We start from the raw sequence: 18,862 nt of genomic DNA, 5'->3' as shown, positions 1-18,862 counted from the left end.
TCCTGTATGCTCAAAGATGAAAATAAAAAGAAGCAGGCTAATGTTTAACTACTGTATCTACACTGTTGCTAGCTTGAGCTTTTTGAAGTGAAATCCATTCTCTTATTTCAGTTCATTAGATCTGATTATCGCTAATTGATATGCAAACAGGCTTTAATGATTCAGAGCGCCGCAGCCTAATATTCGTTTCCATTCCTCTGCTGGGTTAAACTCACCGAACCTCTCTGCCTCCGCAACGGTCTTTTCAATCTACGTAACACGACTTTACACTTTACAATTGCGTGCAGTGCATACGCCAAAGTCCAATTTTGCTTGCAGGTGATACGCCAATCCTTCCCATTAACTTCTGTGGAGAGCAGATGCGTCCAAATACCACCATGGATGGATTACTGAACGGGCCAACCGGGCACAGGCCCAGGGGCCCGAGGGCTCAGGGGGCCCCTGAGCCAGAGCCTGATACATGATGATGCTGTCACTAACTTTGCATTTACTGCCCTGCAGTCGAAGGGCTTTGTCATTTATTTATTTACCAAAGCCCCAAAATTCCCCCTATAATAACATTAGTTTTGAAGTTGTCAACATGGCTGTGTGTCACAGTGAGTGTTCCCCTCAGTTTATCTATAGCGCTTTAGCAGTAAAGCTCTGCATCATTGTCCAAAGGCCTCGTAATGTAAAGTCATGGTTTACGAAAATGGTTTACCAAAATGTTGTTTTCCACCCCTGATCTGTCAGAATAGGGCCCACTGACTCATACCAAGTCAATGGGCAATCAGAGGCATTTTGCACTTTAAAATATGTTTTTAGGCCTAGAATAATATGTGTTTGCACCTTGTAATTCCTTTGTAATTAGAATTTAGTTTCTCTCCCATAAGGGGCCGGTTCACATGCCGTCTTTTGCACACTCAAATCCATTCACTTAGTAGCCTTAGTAGCTACCTGGGCCCAGGGGCCCTTTGTCTCATAATCCACCTATGATGAAATACACTAAACTTAGGTTTCACTTTCATATACTTTGATTTGTGTATATAAAATTTTCCAAGAATAAGAATGTTATTAACCCGAAATTCATCTTCTATTGTCCATGACAAGTCCATAAACACTGTCCTTTTGAGAAAAGCTTTCAAGTTGAAAAACCTTTGGGTAAAGCCAGTCATGTACATCAAGCCATAAAGCTTCAGAATACATACATTGGGGGGGGGGGGGGGGGGGGGAGATCAGTAGTTTCAGTATCATCACAAAATACACAATTATTGGTTTCAATTTCAAATCGTTGTCGTACTATAGGATATAATATGATAGTGATGATTACAGCGCCCTCCTTCTGCCCTCTGGTGGTCTTTCTGCAGAACTGCACCAGTAAAATACCAACACATTTCAGCCCGGAAATATCGTGCAGAGAAGTTCATCTGCGCTTCCTGTCCGCTTAATCCACTTGTTGAGGAAACAGCAGGAGGAGGAGGACAACTTCTGAGCTTCACTGCAACTCAGAAAATGAGGAGAAGTGACGGGTGAAACCGGTATTTCTGTCTTTTCTTTTCGCTGAACTAAGAGTATAAAAGCCGCACCATGGCTGGCTGGAGGGAAGCCGGGCTGCTCGGCGCCTCCGTTGCACTTGCCGGAGGACTCGCCTATGTCATCTGGACCTATGCGTCTCCCTCCTCGGGGGAGAAGAAGAAGGAGTCCAAAACAAAGCCAGAGCGAGATTTTAAAAGTGGGAACGAAGAGGAGGAAGAGGAGACAGGAGCTGGAGAGACTGTTGTTGTCGCCGCAGCTGCAACTGTTGCTGCCGCGGAGCAGAAAGCGCCAGAGACGGAGGTATTAAGACTGTCTGTCTGTCTGTCTGTCTGTCTCTCTGTCTGTGTTTATGGTGTGGCGGTAGGACACGCCTTCCTGGCAACTGTTGCTAGTGTGTGTGTGTTCTTGTATTTCTATCTTCATAAGGACATTTGGTTCTTGTGTTCTCATAAGGATAGAACTGAGAGAAAAGTGAGAAATCATAGATAGACGATAAATAGATTTTTTTTTTCATGGCAGTGTACCGCAATCATCCAACCCAAGCATGTACATATACATTATAAACAAGATATTCAAATCTAATGACATGTATATACATGCCCATATATCCCTATACACAGACATACAGTATATACAGTATATAGGTACCATGACCGAAAAAGAGCAGGAAGAGGAAAAACTCCTAGTACCTGCCCCTTAATCCGTAATCCTCCAAACTGAAGACATTTTGCTGGTGTTTTAGGGTTTGGGTTTAGGCTGGGACTGCACAATGAATCAAAAAAAAAATTTTAAATCACAATATGAACGACTTCGATCTACAAATTGCAAGAGGCTGCAATTATATTATCAGAGACCTGGTCCTAAACAGTTTAATTACACAGTATTATAGAAAGAACAACAAATATTAAGCAACAACACCTGCGGTTTTTATTAAAAACGTTTGTTTGTTTCTTCTTGTTTGCTGAAAAATGTAAAATATAAAAAAATTAGTGTCAATATTGCAATTGCTATATTTTGTAAAATAATAGCAATTTGCCAATATTGTGCAGTCCTAGTTTCGGGTTAAAATAATAGAATAAGATTAGAATACGGATCAGGTTAAGATTAAGCATGTAGTGAAAAAGGTTAAAGGATAAATCCACTTTAAAACACTTTACCACTGTGAAAAACAGATATTGGTGATGTATTTCTGGGTCAGTTTTGTTGTTAGGTGTATTTTTCTTATTTTTCTTATGGTGCTTATAACTGGCCAAATGTAGATCACGTGGAATCATATCAAGATATTTAGAGTTTGATAGCAGAAAACGTTTCAGGGATCTAAAGCATCAACGGTAAACATCAGGTTGTGTGTGTATGAGTATTGGTTAAGTGTCTCCCTGTGTGTCCTGCAGTCCCGGCCTGTGGAGAAGGGGAAGCAGGTCTTGGTTCTGGGTCTGGACGGAGCCGGGAAGACCAGCCTGCTGCACTGCTTCTCCACCGGCGGCCTGGAGCAGGAGGTGCAGCCGACGCAGGGCTTCAACGCCGTGTCCGTCAACCGGGAAGACCTGCACATCGAGTTCCTAGAGAGTAAATATGAACCGTGATCTGAAGTGTTGGTACTGTGTATTAAAGGTGCAGCGTGTCGCATTTTAAAACATCACATTACCGGAAATTAATTAAATCATGGTGGAGACGATTGGTCGCCTCTATCTCACACCTGTGGTATTGTTAGTGCTAGAGCTTCTCAAAACTAAGACTACATTTCCCATCAACCCCATTGTTCCCTGTTGTAAAGTGGATGTTGCGCCTTGCTCTGTTTGCTCTGGAAGAACAGCGCCCTCTTCCTGATTTGTGCCGTAAAGCAATCCAGCAGATTTCAGAGGCACACAATGTAACATGCAGCGTAGAAGCGTATTTACTGTTTGTTTGCGGTAAATAACCATCTTAAAATGCCACACATAGCAAATTTTATGTAAAATTGAATACAAAAAGGGAAAGTGTGAGGGAAGATGCAGCTTTTGATTGGGGAACTAGCCTTGATATGTGCTGTTCTTTCTTTATGTGGAAACTAACTCCAATGCAGGTTTCCTATGTAAGTCTCAAAAGTCTGAGAAAAATACGAAAAATGAATTCAGTATGTTCTAGGAGTTTTAAAAGTTTTTGGAGTTGGACAAAAGGTGTGGAAAAACATGCTGTAAAACTGTTTTTCAGTACTGAAAAACATATTTGTACACATTTTGCATAGCTCCAGACCCCATTGTCATTTCACATATTGTGATATTTGCTGTTGTGAATGACAATCTTGTCATATTTTCTGACACAAAACACACTGAACGACCAAAAACTTCAAATCCAGTCAAGAGATGTAAGCTCTGGAAAAAGTAAGAACCATGACAATACACTAATATTGTCACTAATATTGAAGTAAAGTCTTGTGTTCTCTCCTCCAGTTGGCGGTAAGGCGGAGCTGCGGCCCTACTGGCAGCGCTACATGTCCAAAGCTCTGGTCCTGGTGTTCGTGGTGGACTCCTCCAGGGCCGACCTCTTCCCTCTGGCCAAGACTCATCTGCATGAGCTGCTGACCTCCGACCCCCGCCTGCCGTTAGTGGTACTGGCCAACAAACAGGTGAGAGGGACAGAAACACACTGTTTATGTCTGTACTAGTACTGAAACGATTAGTCAATTAATCAATTAGTCGATCATTATTTTTGACATTTAATAGACTAAATGATTAATCGATTAATCAAAAATATAATCGATAGGTTAATCAATAATGAAAATAATCGTTAGTTGCAGCCCTAGTCTGTATTTATAAGGAACCTAACAGAGTTCCTGACCAGGGTTGTAATAGTTGTGCGATTTTCCATAGTTTTTATTTTGGTTTTATTTCCAAAATAGAGGCCACTTTTAATGTAGTTTCAGTTAGTATTTATGTTTTCATTTATTTATTTATTTGCTTCTCATGTTTCTCATGTCTTTTATTTATTTGTATTTACTGTATAAGTAAAAAAAAATACATCAAATACGACAGGAATCAACAGAGTACAACTATGTGCAGGGGAGGTCAGGAAGCCAGAGGTTTATACTGATGACTGAGGAACACATAAAAACGTCTAATCCACAAAGAAAAAAGTGGGGAAAAAATGAAGATGACAAACAGACACGCTGGTGAATTGGACAATAGAAACCATATGAAATAAAAACTCAACATGGAAGAGAATGGGACAAAGTGCATAAACATGTTTGTGCGTGCTACTGAATCTGGGCTAGGTGATGAATTAAACCTCTATTATCCCTTTCCAGTCAGTTTTGTGTACAGTATGAGCGTGACACTAGTGGTGTGTCAGATTGTTTGTATCTGTAACGGATTTCTTCCCAGCTTTATTTTTGTGAGTACATGAGTTTTGTGAGTGTTTGGTCGGTTATGGAAATAACAAAGGTGTTCTGCCCTTACCAAGGCCTAAAAAATGTGTCCGGTTCTACATGTTCTCACTGTTAGACCCCACCTGACGTCTCCTCCATCGTCTCATTAGGGTCGAGGTTTGAAAGCTTTTAATCTAATCTGAATCCAGTATCCAATCTGTTTATACAATCTGAATCCTTTCCAATTCCTTATCAAACATTTTTACATCATTTGTTGGGGAAAAAAGGACAGAAAGAAAATTTCAAAAACACTGCACTTGTTAACTTTTACAGGACCATGCTACAAATTTATCCTCATATCAATATATCCTCATTTAATTTCGGGAATTTGGGATGAGGGGATGGGGGACGTGTATGACATCATTGGGGAGGGGGATTTGATAAGAGGATTTGTTTGACTCAGGGATTAACGAATCCGGGTGTTTTGCTAACTTGGAACCGGTTCCAAAACAGAACCCACCTTGAGTCTCATCATGGTTTCCTTTCTGTCCCAGGACCTTCCAGGAGCCTGCAGCATCACGGACCTGCATGACGCTCTGACCCTGTCCGAGGCGGGAGACCAGCGCAAACTGTTCCTCATAGGCACCCATGTGAGGAAGGGAGACGCGGAGCTCAGCTCGGGCGTGCAGGACGCACGCGACCTCATCATCCAGATGGTGAGCGACGGGAGATAAAACCCAGCAGCCTCGGTCAAGTTCTCCGTAAAGTTCTCCGTTAAGTCCTCGGTCGTCACTTAATCTTGCGTTTTTTTTGTTATTGCACTTTTTTGACTTTCCTGTGGGTTTCACTACACCGAGTTGGCTAAATCGGGTAGACCTGAGGTATTTATGGCGAGAGAAAAAATAAGATTTCTTTGTTTTTGTGGTAACTTGAATAGTGATTATGTCATAGTTGATTTTGAAAGAACTAGCTCTTTGACTAAAAAGCGCAAAAACCCTCACTGGCTTTGAATAAAATGCTAATTATTCTTGTTTGGCCGTTAGATGACATTCTTCTAAGTGATGGCCTTCTCTCTGTGGTAAATGTGTTGCTGTACATTTGATGTTCTCTTACCAAATGACCAGCATATAAAGAGTAAGATTATATTTTCAGACCCATGTTTATTTTCAGTCTTGAAGCCAGTAGCCTCCAGTACATTCTTAAATAATTTTATGTGATCAGGGTAAAGGTTTTCTCATCACCAAAGATTTATTTTCCTTTTGTCAGAGCAGGTGATGGTATTTTGAATACAACCATAAATATTTCACTGTACAAGAAGACTGTTATCGGTGACTGTTACTGTATGTTTTAAGATGCATCTCCTGGATCAGCGAAGTAATGTCATGAAGCAGGTGATGATGCAGCAGTGGAGATGCCTGCAGGCTGGGTGGAGGTTGACAGATGGTACAGAGTCACAGTGGATGTATGTTCAGTTATAGAAACACACCAGCCATCTGGGTGCTTGCAGGGTGCAGCTCACTCACCAGCGAAGCCACCAGTCTCTCTGCCTGTTAGCATCACAAAAATATCATTTTTACAACTGACAGCGAAGGCAGCCAAATATGTGAAAGGTCTGTTGGCTGCAATTGTTTTGTCCACTGCATCAAAATGTCTGTGTGTCATGGTACATAGAATCTCACACCACGACATAAAGACTTAAAACTGCACTAGGCAATATTTTAATGTAAAAACACACTTATTATCTTATCAACCAAAATCATAAAATGGGTCTGCAACAGAGAAGAGTGTCCCATCCCCACTAATTGAGATGCTGTAGATTCGCCAAATTTTGCCCAAATTAAATTCTGGTGTCGAGATCTTCTCTGCTCAAATCTGAAGTGACGAATTGAAACTTAACAGCGAAATGCTAAACTTGAAAAAAACACACAGCTCTGTGTTGTGTTGTAGTCTGCTGACATCACCTCACAGGATTTCTGGGTATCGAAATTTCAAATTTTCGAAACAGTTACCTCTTGCTGCCATTTGGGACTGCTGACGTGCAAAGTGGCCTAGTGCAGCTAAAATGTGTAAATTAAACCTGTGGACGGAGTTGATGAGCTTTCTGTTGTGCAGACCTTAATAATAGTTACATATGTACGTGTTAAATGAGCACTTCTCTGAAATCACATTGAATCGGTGCTTTTTGGCTTGGAGTCAGAATTGAATTTCAGCAGGATACCGAGACACTTCAGCTTGTCAATAAAACAGCTGTTTGTTGAGGCAGACGACCTTCACATTGTGTAAGGAGGTAGGATGAAGGCTGTTTGCCTCAATGACTGGCTGTTCTATTTTGATTTTATTATCTTCCATCTTTGGTATCCTTTAATACTCATCTAGTTCCCGGACCTTAACACTAGTCAACACCTGTGTTAGCGCAGTACCTCTTAACATGATAATCATGCTGGCCCCGGATTGCAGCTTTAAAACATAATCACATGTACGGTACAAAGTTCATATTTGTATATTTTGATAAGTGTTTTGACCTTTTAGTCTTAAAAAAGATAATATAAAAAAAGGGATATTTTCTTGATGTCTTTTGAGTGGATTATCTTAACATGTTTTTTGCGTGATGCATTTCAGGGAGACGCCAACATACAACTATTCACTTTGTTCTTTTGTATTATTACGTGTTAATTTGGTTTTGAGCTGTTTCGCGCACTAAGGGATGAATGTAAACATTGTAGACACATGCGATCATGTAAACCACTTTTTAAAAAACATTTAAAAGTTGAAACAGCACATTGTTCTTTTTTTACTTCATCCAAAAATTGTAACTTGTTTTTAAATACCAAAATCAAGCTGAAAGCCTTCTGTTAACATATCCAACAAACAGTATTTTGTTGTCAGATCTGTTATGGCGCGATAATAGTCATGTATACTGTTTTGTCATACATAAATAAATAAAGAACTTGTTTCCAGTAAATTTGGCTGGTGTGGCTTGTTCTGGGAGAGCAGTTTGTTTAATTGACTTCCTTGCTGTAACAGTTGGAGCAGATCGGGGTTCAGGCTTTTCCTGCAGGACACTGTAACAGGGAATTGAACTTGTGACCTTCCAGATACGGGACAGTCTCTAACCACCAGGACCCCCCCCCCCCCTGCGGCGCCGACTTTATGGGGATACAACTAATAATAATGTCAGATTATCCGGGGAACGCAGATTCATGTCTCATGCGAGGAGACTCAACATAGCTCCTGTCGTCACGCCATCAAAGCACGTTTTATTTTTGGAATCCTGTCCAAACACAGCAGCTCTCCATAAATACACCAGCAAACCGCCCCCCCCCTCCCCTCCGCTGACCTCAAGATATCACTTTCCATTCAACATCCTGCAGCGGAAGTCTCGAGACACAGGAATGGACGGGTGGAACACGCTCCAGACTCCAGTTTCAAGGAGTCCCTCGGTCTGGGGTTGGTTGCTAAGGGACGCCCAGGCCAGCGCCATAGCAACCGGCAGGAGATCATCATGACACGATCAATAGGAGGGCAAGCCGACACATCCAGCCTGCTGCAAGTCGAGATGGTCTCTGGAAGAGGGGGTAGGTTTAACATTTCTTATGTGTAATGGGGTCGGTCTAAAGTCTGGTGTGTGAGTCTCATAAAGTGTGAAATAACCTGTGAAGATGTTTCTCATGTCTTCTTGTTTCTTGCAGGGATTCAGTCCGGATTTTGTCCATCGAACAGGTGTGCACCATCTTTATGAATTCCTTACTCTCTCTCAGATGAAACCAGCTTGCAAAAAAAACAAAGAACTCCCATTATATTTGTGAATCGAGACCAAATACTGTGACCATAACTGTTTATAGATAATGAATGCAACACAGAACAGAATTTTTCACTTTCAGGCGGAGCTGCCAAACGAAAAGCCGTTGTATTGAAAAGCAATGACTACACAAAACAAAGCTTTGAAAGTCATATTTTTTGGGTTCATCTCTCTCTGGTTAGAGGTTTTGGGGTTTCTAACCAACTTTTTTTAAGTGAAGAGCAGGACAAGTTTTGGTTCATTGCAGCTCTGCCAGAGAGAAGAAAACATGAACAGAGAGGAAACCCTGAGGTGATCTTTGAGATCCCTCATCCCTACATCTACCCCACATCTGTTTGTGTGTAATGCTCATGTATGTTTTTGTGAATGTTTTTTGGTTGCAGAATCTTGGAACTTGCACAACACAAAATCTCAAAAACAGTATGGGCCACAACTCCTTGGTGAGTAGTTAAGCAGTACTGAAATATTCAATATAATACTGTAACTAACTTCACTGATTCTGTTTTATCTCTGTCTAAACAAACACACCTTTCTTATACCACAGTAGTCAAAGTGTATAAGAAGAGCAAGAAGTATGCAGACTGTATTGTCTTCTTGGTTCAAACATAAACATTTTCAGTTTTGCAAGACAAATCTTCTGTAACTGTTAACATCATGTCAATTTCCATGTTTTTCATTGATCCAGTGTGAAATTGACTCTGAGAAACCAGGAGCCTTTGTGGTTTGTGCTTCCTCGAATGCAATTTCTCCAAAGTAGACAATTAAAGACAGATGTCTGGCAGGCTCTGAACGTGCGGTGAAAGAGCAAAACAATGGAAAATGAACAGAGGTCGCATTCGGCCCTGGAAAACGTGTCACGCTTTCATTTCGGAATTACCTACTTGAGAAAATATTTATTTTGTCTCTACGCCAACGTTTTCAGCGCTACAAGTCTTGGTGTAGTTTGATGATTTGGAAACTCCATCTCTTCCCCGGTCAGTGAGAAGCTCAGCTGGGGCGACCAGCGGCCGATCCGGCCCGTCTCCGCTTCGGCGCTGGCAGCCGCTCCAACTGCAAGAATCCAATACCTGGCCCGGCACAAAAGAGACTTCTCAGCAAGGGATGACCACTGGAGGTAACTGAACCCACTCTAGCTGCACCCTGACCATTATTGATGACTCTATCAAAAAGGCATGAGTGGGCTAATCGCAGAGGAGCGGAGCGCTTGTCGGTGTTTACGCTGCCGACTGCAAACAGCCTTTTTGTCGGGCTTTTACGCTGCATCGACATATTAGTGAAAATGTTTGCGAAGGCGGAGGGTAATGACTTTGAAGTCTTGCCCTCTGATGCATTTGGACACAGAGCTGATATGGAGCTCAGGAAGTACATGCTGAAAATTGATGTTCAGGACCGCTGCCAGTTAGGTCCTCATCGGAGGCGGCCGCCCGCGGGACTTGTCTGTCTCAATTAGCGAACAAGACGACATGATTCGAGTTCTTGGGGGCTTTTATTTTGATAAGCTCTCTTATTGTCTTTTTTCCCCCACCCCCAGCTGTCAGATTAAAAGCGCAACGGAAGCACAGTAACGCAGAGTGTAATTCAATCAGAAACCCGCCCAGAACAATACTTTACTTCAATTGAAGATGACAGCGATCACCTGCTGCTCATCAAGGATTCACAATATAGAAGAGCGAGAAATTGTTGTTGTTTTAGGCCCTGCTGAAGTCTTTCCCCAAACTACATAATTCAAGACATACAGTATATTTTCTGCGTTATTACAAAGCTTTGTTCAATACACAATGAATTTATTCTGAGATCTCTTATTCCCGAATAACAGACTGCTGTTTCACGTCTAATCATATCAGTCCACAGTCAAGAAGTCTGGTCTATTTAATTGATTTCTAATCCAATTAACTGGAAACACCTTGTGACAAAAAGACATTACTCCTTGGTTACAGCAGACAGTCCTACTGCTCCAGTTGGTCTTTTGCCGGAAGCTTTTAAATTACTTTAGCTTGTAATAAAATCATTTTAATTCCAATATTTCATGTCAAATGATTGATGTGTTTGGAAAGTAGCTGTGTAATAAGCAGGATAATGTACAGAGAGCCGGTCACTATGACAAATTAAGTCAAGATTTGTCAAGGCTTATTTGACCGGCTCACTGTTCATTATCCCTTACTTCTTTGAAAAACAATGAGTCATAATGAAATGAGGAGGAAAATAACATTATCTTCCAAGTTGCCACACAGATAAACAAAGGGAGCATCTGACCTGGGAAATGTGTCATCCCACAAGAATCTCGATTAAGTGTTAATGAATTTGAAATGCTTTTGTGGGTCCAGATAATTTTGTTTTACCTCTCTTGCCTTCGTCATTAGTGATGCACTAAAACTTAGCCATTGTTCTGTAACACACACACACACACACACACACATACGTACACACCCCACCCCCCTTTCTGGCATGAGACATCCTTTTGTCCCACAAACACACACATAATGGATGTGGTAATAGCTCCCGTTTTCCTGCAGGAAGGAGGAGGCGAGCTCCTTCAGGAAGACGCGGCCTCCTTCCTCCAAGGCTTCCCGGTACGAGCGCATTGTCCGCCTGTCAACACCCAGGAGCCGCAGCCGCAGCTCCCAGGAAGCCGGGTAAAAGCCTCATCAAGCATCAAACACAGCCGGTCAAGTGAAGTCAAACTGAACAAAACTAACCTTAAGGCAAATCCATGTAGTGGTTTAAGGTTATCTGGATCCCCATTAGCTGAGTGGCAGCTATAGAGGGTTTTAAGATGATGTAACACATCCTCTGGCGGCCATATTGGAGGTCTTCAGCTCATGGGCAACAGCGGCTTTGAACAGCTGGTGTTTCTAAATGTACAACTTGGCCGTCTCAACATAATTCAATATAGTTATTTTATGTGCTTTTTATGCCTAGGAACTGATCATTTCACCATTGATAAATCAGATTTTATGGTGATATGATATCAGCTTATTAGCTAGCTAACTATCTTGTCAGCTAACTATCACTGTCTTATTGAGTAGAAGCTAGTGTTAGTCACTAGTATATGTATGTTAAAATTAACAAAGGTTTCTTTGCTAAATGAGCGTGTTGGCTAGTTAGCTAGCTAACCGTTTGTTCAGGTTAACTGAGCTGACTCTTCTCAAGCTACAACTCAGAGTGTTTTGGAGTAGAGACTAGGGCTAAAGACAGTTTACTGTGTCACAGTAACCTACATTTGGAAACAAATCCACCTTATCAAACTATGCATTTAATTTATAACTGTACTGAATGGAGCCACATCACAACAAGGTATCTCTTTTTCTAGCCTGGTTCTGTATAGCGATTATTTGCACACAGCTAATGGACCTCCATGATGGAGCCAGACGTGGTTTGTTGGGCGATTTGTGATCCAACTGCAAAGCCTCGACTCTTCCTGGGGTCAGCATGTGAAGCAAACTCAAGAATTAAACCACACCAGGATGTAACATGTCATAATGTTAAATATGAGAGCGCCAACTGGAGGCCCGTGTCCAAAATTACTGTCTCCATGAACTAGGCTATAGGAAGCCAACATTTGGACATCTGTTATTTCAGTATCAAACTGTGGCAGAGGGAGGAGCGGAGACAATAGGGCTTATTGTCTACAGTGCAGGACCCCTGGGACGTCCAGACAGACCGCCACGGAAGTCTTTTTATAAATCCAGAAAACAGCAGCAACAGCACATGTTTTGGACATGGAAAGAGATTCAGGTCTTGCATATTGAATTAAATACAAAAAAAGCAGACATTTGCTTTTGTAATTAAAAAGATGGATTAAATTAATCGCTGTTCTCATTCCCTGTAGGAAAAATAATCAAGGAGCACCAACAGTCCAAACATAATCCCCACAGCTTGTTGCACCAAAACAGAAACCACATCCACAAAAATACAAACCAGACAAAACACGTGACAGCACAAACCAGCATGGCAGACAACAATTGAAGACTTTCTTTCCAAAATATGATATTTACCGTTCGGAAAAAACAAATGTGCCTACTCTGACAAAATCATTGCTGACATGAAAGTAAACCACATTATGGGTTTCTTTTAAAGTTTTGAGTGTTCTCATTTCCTTACAAAAGAGCCATGTTGTTGAGGATGGAATAATGTGGGGGTTTTTTAATATTGACTCTGTATTTCAGGTTATATGGCATTTTGAAATAAAAGCCTTCTATTTAGGATAGTGTTGTGTATATTGTCCATGGTACTATTATTGTACATATGAAGCAGGCCCTTGGTCAACAGCTATATATGTTACAGAAAATTCAATTTTAATATGAAGAATAGGATCAGATTTTTTGGTTGTTTGGGTTTTTTTAAATGTTTTTTTAAAATGTTTGTTCATCGTCTGGCTACACTCCAAAAAAATGCCCGTCTTAACAAGTCTGGTATTGAGTTTTAAAATCTTTCTTCCCTTTAAAAAATTGAAAAAAAAATCTATCAATCAGGTGAGATAAATCACTTCACTATGACAGTCTCTTGATTCGATAAAATTCCAATGCAAATATTGATTTGTCTTCGAAACAAGTGAAATAATCTCACTGTATTGGCAGAGTTTTCACTTATTATAAGAAAAATACAACTAAACACCAGATTAAATGACATTTTCAGATGGATATTTGTGTAGTGTATTTACAGTGTTTTCTGTGTCCCACAGCCCCCCTCACACCCCTCAGTGTGAGTATAACTGTCCTATCTGGCATGTTGATCCCAGAGTGAAATCTGCTGTGATGACGCCACGCCTGCTGCAGCTCTCCACCCCCAAACTGACCCACCCCGACTTCCAGAGCAACAGAAGTGTAAGATCCTGATCCTGAGTGGGGACTCTTAGATACTTCAGTCCAACAATTCAGTACTATGAAAAAGGTCAACTATGCACGGTGTTACCTCAGCATCATTGCATTGATTACATAGGAACTTAAATAGACATTGATAGATTAGACTAGATTGTTGATGCTGTTGACCATCTACATTGCCCACATTGCACAAATTGTCCTGTGTTATCACCATCCTTACAGTCTCTTGGTGTTCTAATTTAAATGTTTGTGATATGGCTTTTGGTCCTAAAATTGAGGAATAATGTACATTTTGAATGGGATTGTTGTTGTAGCAGCAGCTTACTAGAACTTGTTTTTGACCGTAGGGCTTTTGTTTTTTTGTTGTTTTTTTACAAATAAACATTACAGATGAAAACTAGACCTACCTCATCTAATGCTGGGTTTCTTCATTCTTTAAATAAGCGATGATTGAAGCTTATATTACCTTGAGAGACCAAATAGGATTTTTTTCACATTTGATCACAATGTATGATAACATGAAATTCCCCCCATCTGTTTGTCCCACAGAGTGTGGAGTCCCTGATTTCCTGTTCTTCCAAAACAGCCCGCACCTCTCCACGCCTGGACCAGCTGTCACTGCCCAGGCTGAAGGAGAGCAACATCTGCTGTGAGCTGGGACGACCCGAGGAATCGATCTGGACTGTAAGAGCATCATTTGAGAGTTGTTTGTTTTGTCAGTTCATCAGAAACGTCCCAAGGCATTATTCACTGCTGAGATTCACTTTGCACTCTCTCACTGACAGATCTTATAGCGATGCCAACTAAATACCATTAGGTGTTTCAAGTATGCCAGGTCGATACTTTTGTTTTTGTGGATAACTTTCTTCCCCAAGTTGTCTGGGAGAGAACAAACTTCTCAGAGAACAGAGAAGCATCCTTACAGTTTGAGATGAACTGAGATGGTCAATTAAGACACACAGCTGTTCATTTTCCCAGCTGTTTCAACCGGTTCTGTAGTATAGACTGTATCGCTGTTTGCATGTGATGCATCGTCCTCGCGATGAATCTTGGGGCTTCCAAATCGTTCTCATTGGTCAAATCGCCATCCGATGCATCCTCAGTTCCTGGATCTTTATCCATCCTCCGTCCTTGGGTTCTTTTGTTTTTAAATTGTAGCCTGACCGTTAGATATTAACGTGTCAAATGCATCATGGAGGACACAGGAACGCACCAGAGCACATATTGAGAAAGACCCTTTTCTTCAACAACAGCTGTGCAGTACAATTACAAGAGGCAGCTTTTAAGACATGATTTTGGGTCTAGCAGTATCTGAGATTAAAGGCATTCTCTACAGGAATCCACTCATTCTTGCTGAAATTGAAATTACCATCACTGCTGAAGTTTTGTACCGTGTATCTAAACCTCTAAAACATTTGTCCATAAAACAGGTGTCGAGGGCAGCGAGGAGATCCACAGCAACTCTTCGCATTGAAAGTCTGGCAACACCAAAGCAACTTTCCAAGGACTACATCCCTCCACGAGAACCGGAGTGGATCAGACAGAATCTCCCGCCTGCCTGAACTTCCCTCAACATCTGGTCCAAGTCGGAGTCCATTTGGCTACCGACAAATCCGTCAAGCTAATAAACGGGCAAAATGTTTCTCATGGGGTCTTTTGTATGAATGACATCTTGTGTTTGAGAAACTGTGTTTGGCAGTAGAGCAGCTAAGCTAAGCCTGGGCTGTCTTTGTCTTTTCCCAGCAAGCGTTTGACAGATAACGAGGTGCAGGAAGTGGCCAAGTCCAGTCCCTTAGGTTTCAGGACTTGCAGGTTTAACATCAAGCCAAATTTCATTTTCAAGACAGCTTTGGAAACTGTATCAGCTATGGATCACTACGAATGTCATTTCATCTTTCATTTTGGTGGTATATTTACACCGATTTTTAGCGTTGGTGCAGGCCGTCGTATCAACATCTGTTTGCTGGGTCCTTTTGGTTTAGTAATCCTTTCTGACAAAAATGATTTAAAGCAGTTTGCTTTTTAACTCTAACCAAAACTTCAAAACAAATGAAAGAAGGAAGAAAAAATGAAGATGACAATCAAAGACACAAGAACAAATGACAACCAAACACGGCATGGTGGAAACCCTGGCAGGATGCATAAAATGACATGAAAGGGAACTAAAAAACATTAAAATCTTGATGCTTTAGAAAAGCAGGGTGACAGTAAGCGAGAGGATAGAGAAGTGGGCTTTTAACCTGGAGGTTTCGCGTTTGAATTCCAGACTTGATTGGACAAATCTGGGTGGGGGAATGTGAATGAGAACCCCAAACTTCAAAAAAACAAACTCATTTTTCATCTGTTTTGGTTGTTTTCTCTTCTTTACTAACTAACCACAATCAACCCTGGTATGATCTGGTGATCCACATCCTCCCTTTGTGGTTCTTTTGGGTTTTCTGTTGATATCATTACTGTGTGCATGAAACGTTGAATAGAAGTTTGGATCGGGATCTTATGATGAGAAGATTGCTGGTTTAAATCCCAGACCTGCAGGGAAAGTGAATGATAAAAAGGTTTAAAAAAAAAATGTCTCCTGTGTTCTCTTTCTTTAATACCTCAGAGATCCTGAAGCCTCCTCCTGAGCCTCAGTATGATATACTGTAGTGATCCACATGTGGTTTTTCCTTTGCACTTCTTTTGGCTTCTCTGTTTATATCATAACCATGTGTATGAAACCTTGAATAACAAGAAGCTGTTGCACACTCATAGCCTCAATGTAAGAGTATATATTCAGTGTATTTTCAAAAATGTATGCTAGACTTTGAATAATAATAATAATAACTATTATTTCCATCAAGGCTTATGATTCTTGCTTTGTGATGGCAAACATGTAGAGGTGTCTATCTTTCTATGAAACCATTTTTTCATTTGTAACATTTATCATGTCTATCAATTTAGATATAGATACACATGATACACTCTCATACACTCATACACTGTCACGCCAGTGCATGAGAGTAAGAAAGTGTGAGAAAAACTTGACTTCTCTTTCCCCCCTGAAAGGTCATGCCTTATTGAAAACCCCTCAATCTGGCCACAGTTTAATTTACAAAGGGCGCCGTGGGCTCAGTTTGAAAATCCACAGTAATCCCACTTACACTCGCAGCGCTTGTGACTGAGCGTTACATAAAGTGGTCACAGTCGATGCATTCAGAGGCGAAGCCCTACTGTACTGAATTTGATTTGGAGGCCTGCGGGGGGGCGAGTGCACAGGGAGGTGGCCCGGCCCGGCCCGGCCCGGCTGAGGCCAGACATCAAAGAGACTGAACCCTTGTCCCGCTGGGAGCTAATCTGGGATTAGCTTGCTGTGATTATAACTGTGAGGTAAAGACGAGAAGAGTGAGAAGAAGAAAGAAAGAGCCGATTGACTGCTGAGCTGCTCTGGAGAAAAATAATCTGGTTGAGTTAAACCTAAATGGGTGGAGCCAAAGAGTTTTTCTGAGCGCAAATTAGCTAACTGCCAAAGTTGAATAGCAAAGAAGGAACTTTGGTTAAAATATGAATAAAAAATTAAAATGGCAATGTCTTATTTCATTCATTCATGACCATGACATCATGATGTTGGAAGGTCAGCAACTAACTATCTTACCTAGATAGCTATAGGTTAGTATGGCTAGTTTGAATTTGGAAGGTCATCTAGGCTAACTAGCTAACCTAGATAATTTATTATGCCTAGTTTGCATCGTTACCAAGATTTTTTTCAGTTATCAAGAGTGCTAGGCTTCATAATATTAGCTTCCTCCTCTCTTACCCCTTGCCTTTTTAATCGGGCTTCAGTCTAACGTTACTTAGCCAGAAAAACTGTGGTTCTTTGGCCCCGCCCACTTAGGTTTAACTCAACCAATGAGATTATTTCTGCCTCCAGAGCAGCTCTGCCTCTGAGAAATATTTGTATAAGTAAAACTCCAATCTGCAAAGACGAAAGAAAGAAAGAAAGTAAGAAAGAATAGGAATTATGATATCCATGCTCAGATGATTCCTGATCTGGGCTCATGTACAGTGAGTAATGCAAAGATAGGATAATTCTTCCTACTTAATACTTCAGTTCCCATGATGCATCTACTCTTTTCTGGGGCGAGCATGTGACCTCTGGTTATTTATATTGGGTAGTTATTTCTGATGATGCACAAACAAACTCAGACATTGATTTAAGACAGTGGCATTTGTACCCACTTTCAGGGTGAAAAACATTTACAGAGTCATTCAAATTTCTTATTGTGCAGCCATCATGTACCAGACATCATTGATTGATTCTGTCCATATCAGTTGCTGCTCCTTCTGCTTTTTCTCCTCCTAGCTATTTATCAGTCTCTGGCACTAGGCGGTGACACTGATGAGACGGGCAACAGGGCGGCTGCATGTCTCAGTCTGGCTTGCCCTTGTTGGCAGTGATGCTGAGTGTGACTAATCAGTCTTGGCTGCTCACACCACTGGGTAGAGTTCACTCTTTATAAGTGTTTATGGGACAAATATTGGCTACAAAGTCATATTTTATGAATTTGAAATAACTTTTGTGGTAAAGTAATGCACTTGTCAAACATTTCAACTGCTCCCGTAGGCTATTTAATGTTAAAATGGTAATCCATGAGAGCCATGTTTTTTACATCACTTATACACACATAAGTAAGTAATGTTCACCAGTGAGGCTGAATATAAAAGTGTCCACCATTTGAATCAGCATGTTACCAACTCTTACAAAATGATTGCTGGCAGTAAAAGGCATGTGTTCTTTCTGTAGGCTATGATTCATCTTACGATGTTTGCTCCCAATTTAGCTTCGTTCTTGAGAATAGAATTATCTGTTTTTGGAATATTGAGAAATTTCAGCTCGCAAAATCTTTCCCAAAATTGATAGTTTGGCAATTTCTTATTCGCTCAGTGCAACACCACAAACAACCTAGTTAGGATGGAGCTACAGGAAGAACTGTCAACTGTCAGGAGCTAAAAAAAAAAGTTGCAGCCCTGTTTTTAGCTTGACCACCATGTATTTCAGTTCATCCAACAGGCATTGAAAGGGTTTTCATACACCCAAGAATAGTAGAATTATTTTCTCAACCCCTAAAGGAGCATGCAATCCCTATATTGTAGTGAAACAAGCATTTAATTCGTGATAAACTTGCGACCAGATTGGTGCAGGTATTGGTGTTACAAGTGGTAGCCTAAAGTCGGCCTATACTTGCTTAGAGTCACTAATAAGGATCATCATGAATGGGCCTAATCAATTATGTGTTAACCAATCAGTGTTATCAAACTAAAAGATGAATTCTGCTGTGGAGCATAACTTTTTTCTTAGTAGCTTGGTGGAAAACTGCTGTCTTTAAAATGGACCATGTCAAAAGTGCT

The 18,862-nt window shown here is 41.0% G+C and overlaps 2 protein-coding genes across 4 annotated transcripts; both read left to right on the top strand.

Moving 5' to 3' along the window:
* Positions 1 to 1,445: 1,445 nt before the first annotated feature.
* arl9 (ADP-ribosylation factor-like 9) lies at positions 1,446 to 7,810 on the top strand. Of its 3 annotated transcripts, none has more exons than XM_071542055.1 (4): positions 1,446 to 1,779; positions 2,925 to 3,081; positions 3,945 to 4,120; positions 5,413 to 7,810. In XM_071542055.1, exons 1-4 carry the CDS (start codon positions 1,567 to 1,569, stop codon positions 5,590 to 5,592), a joined length of 726 nt encoding a protein of 241 aa, XP_071398156.1. In that variant the 5' UTR covers positions 1,446 to 1,566; the 3' UTR covers positions 5,593 to 7,810. The 3 variants fall into 3 exon arrangements, with proteins under 3 accessions (XP_071398156.1, XP_071398155.1, XP_071398154.1); XM_071542054.1 differs by having other exon boundaries at positions 1,446 to 1,788; positions 2,907 to 3,081; XM_071542053.1 differs by having other exon boundaries at positions 1,446 to 1,815; positions 2,907 to 3,081.
* On the top strand, positions 6,211 to 15,334 carry LOC139663398 (sperm microtubule associated protein 2-like). The gene is made up of 8 exons (XM_071542050.1): positions 6,211 to 6,301; positions 8,230 to 8,433; positions 8,548 to 8,578; positions 9,637 to 9,771; positions 11,171 to 11,290; positions 13,339 to 13,480; positions 14,027 to 14,161; positions 14,908 to 15,334. The coding sequence occupies exons 1-8, from the start codon at positions 6,211 to 6,213 to the stop codon at positions 15,037 to 15,039; spliced, it is 990 nt and encodes a 329-aa protein (XP_071398151.1). The 3' UTR covers positions 15,040 to 15,334.
* The last annotated feature ends 3,528 nt before the right edge of the window (positions 15,335 to 18,862 follow it).

The sequence above is a fragment of the Centroberyx affinis genome, unplaced genomic scaffold (assembly GCF_046629955.1).
Source record: "Centroberyx affinis isolate AG114_WGS23_722 - 3 ecotype Tasmania unplaced genomic scaffold, CSIRO-AGI_Caff_v1 ptg004001l_1, whole genome shotgun sequence".
Classification (NCBI taxonomy): Eukaryota; Metazoa; Chordata; class Actinopteri; order Beryciformes; family Berycidae; genus Centroberyx; species Centroberyx affinis.
Note: the sequence above shows the minus strand (reverse complement) of the source record. Positions and strands in the feature narration are given on the sequence as shown.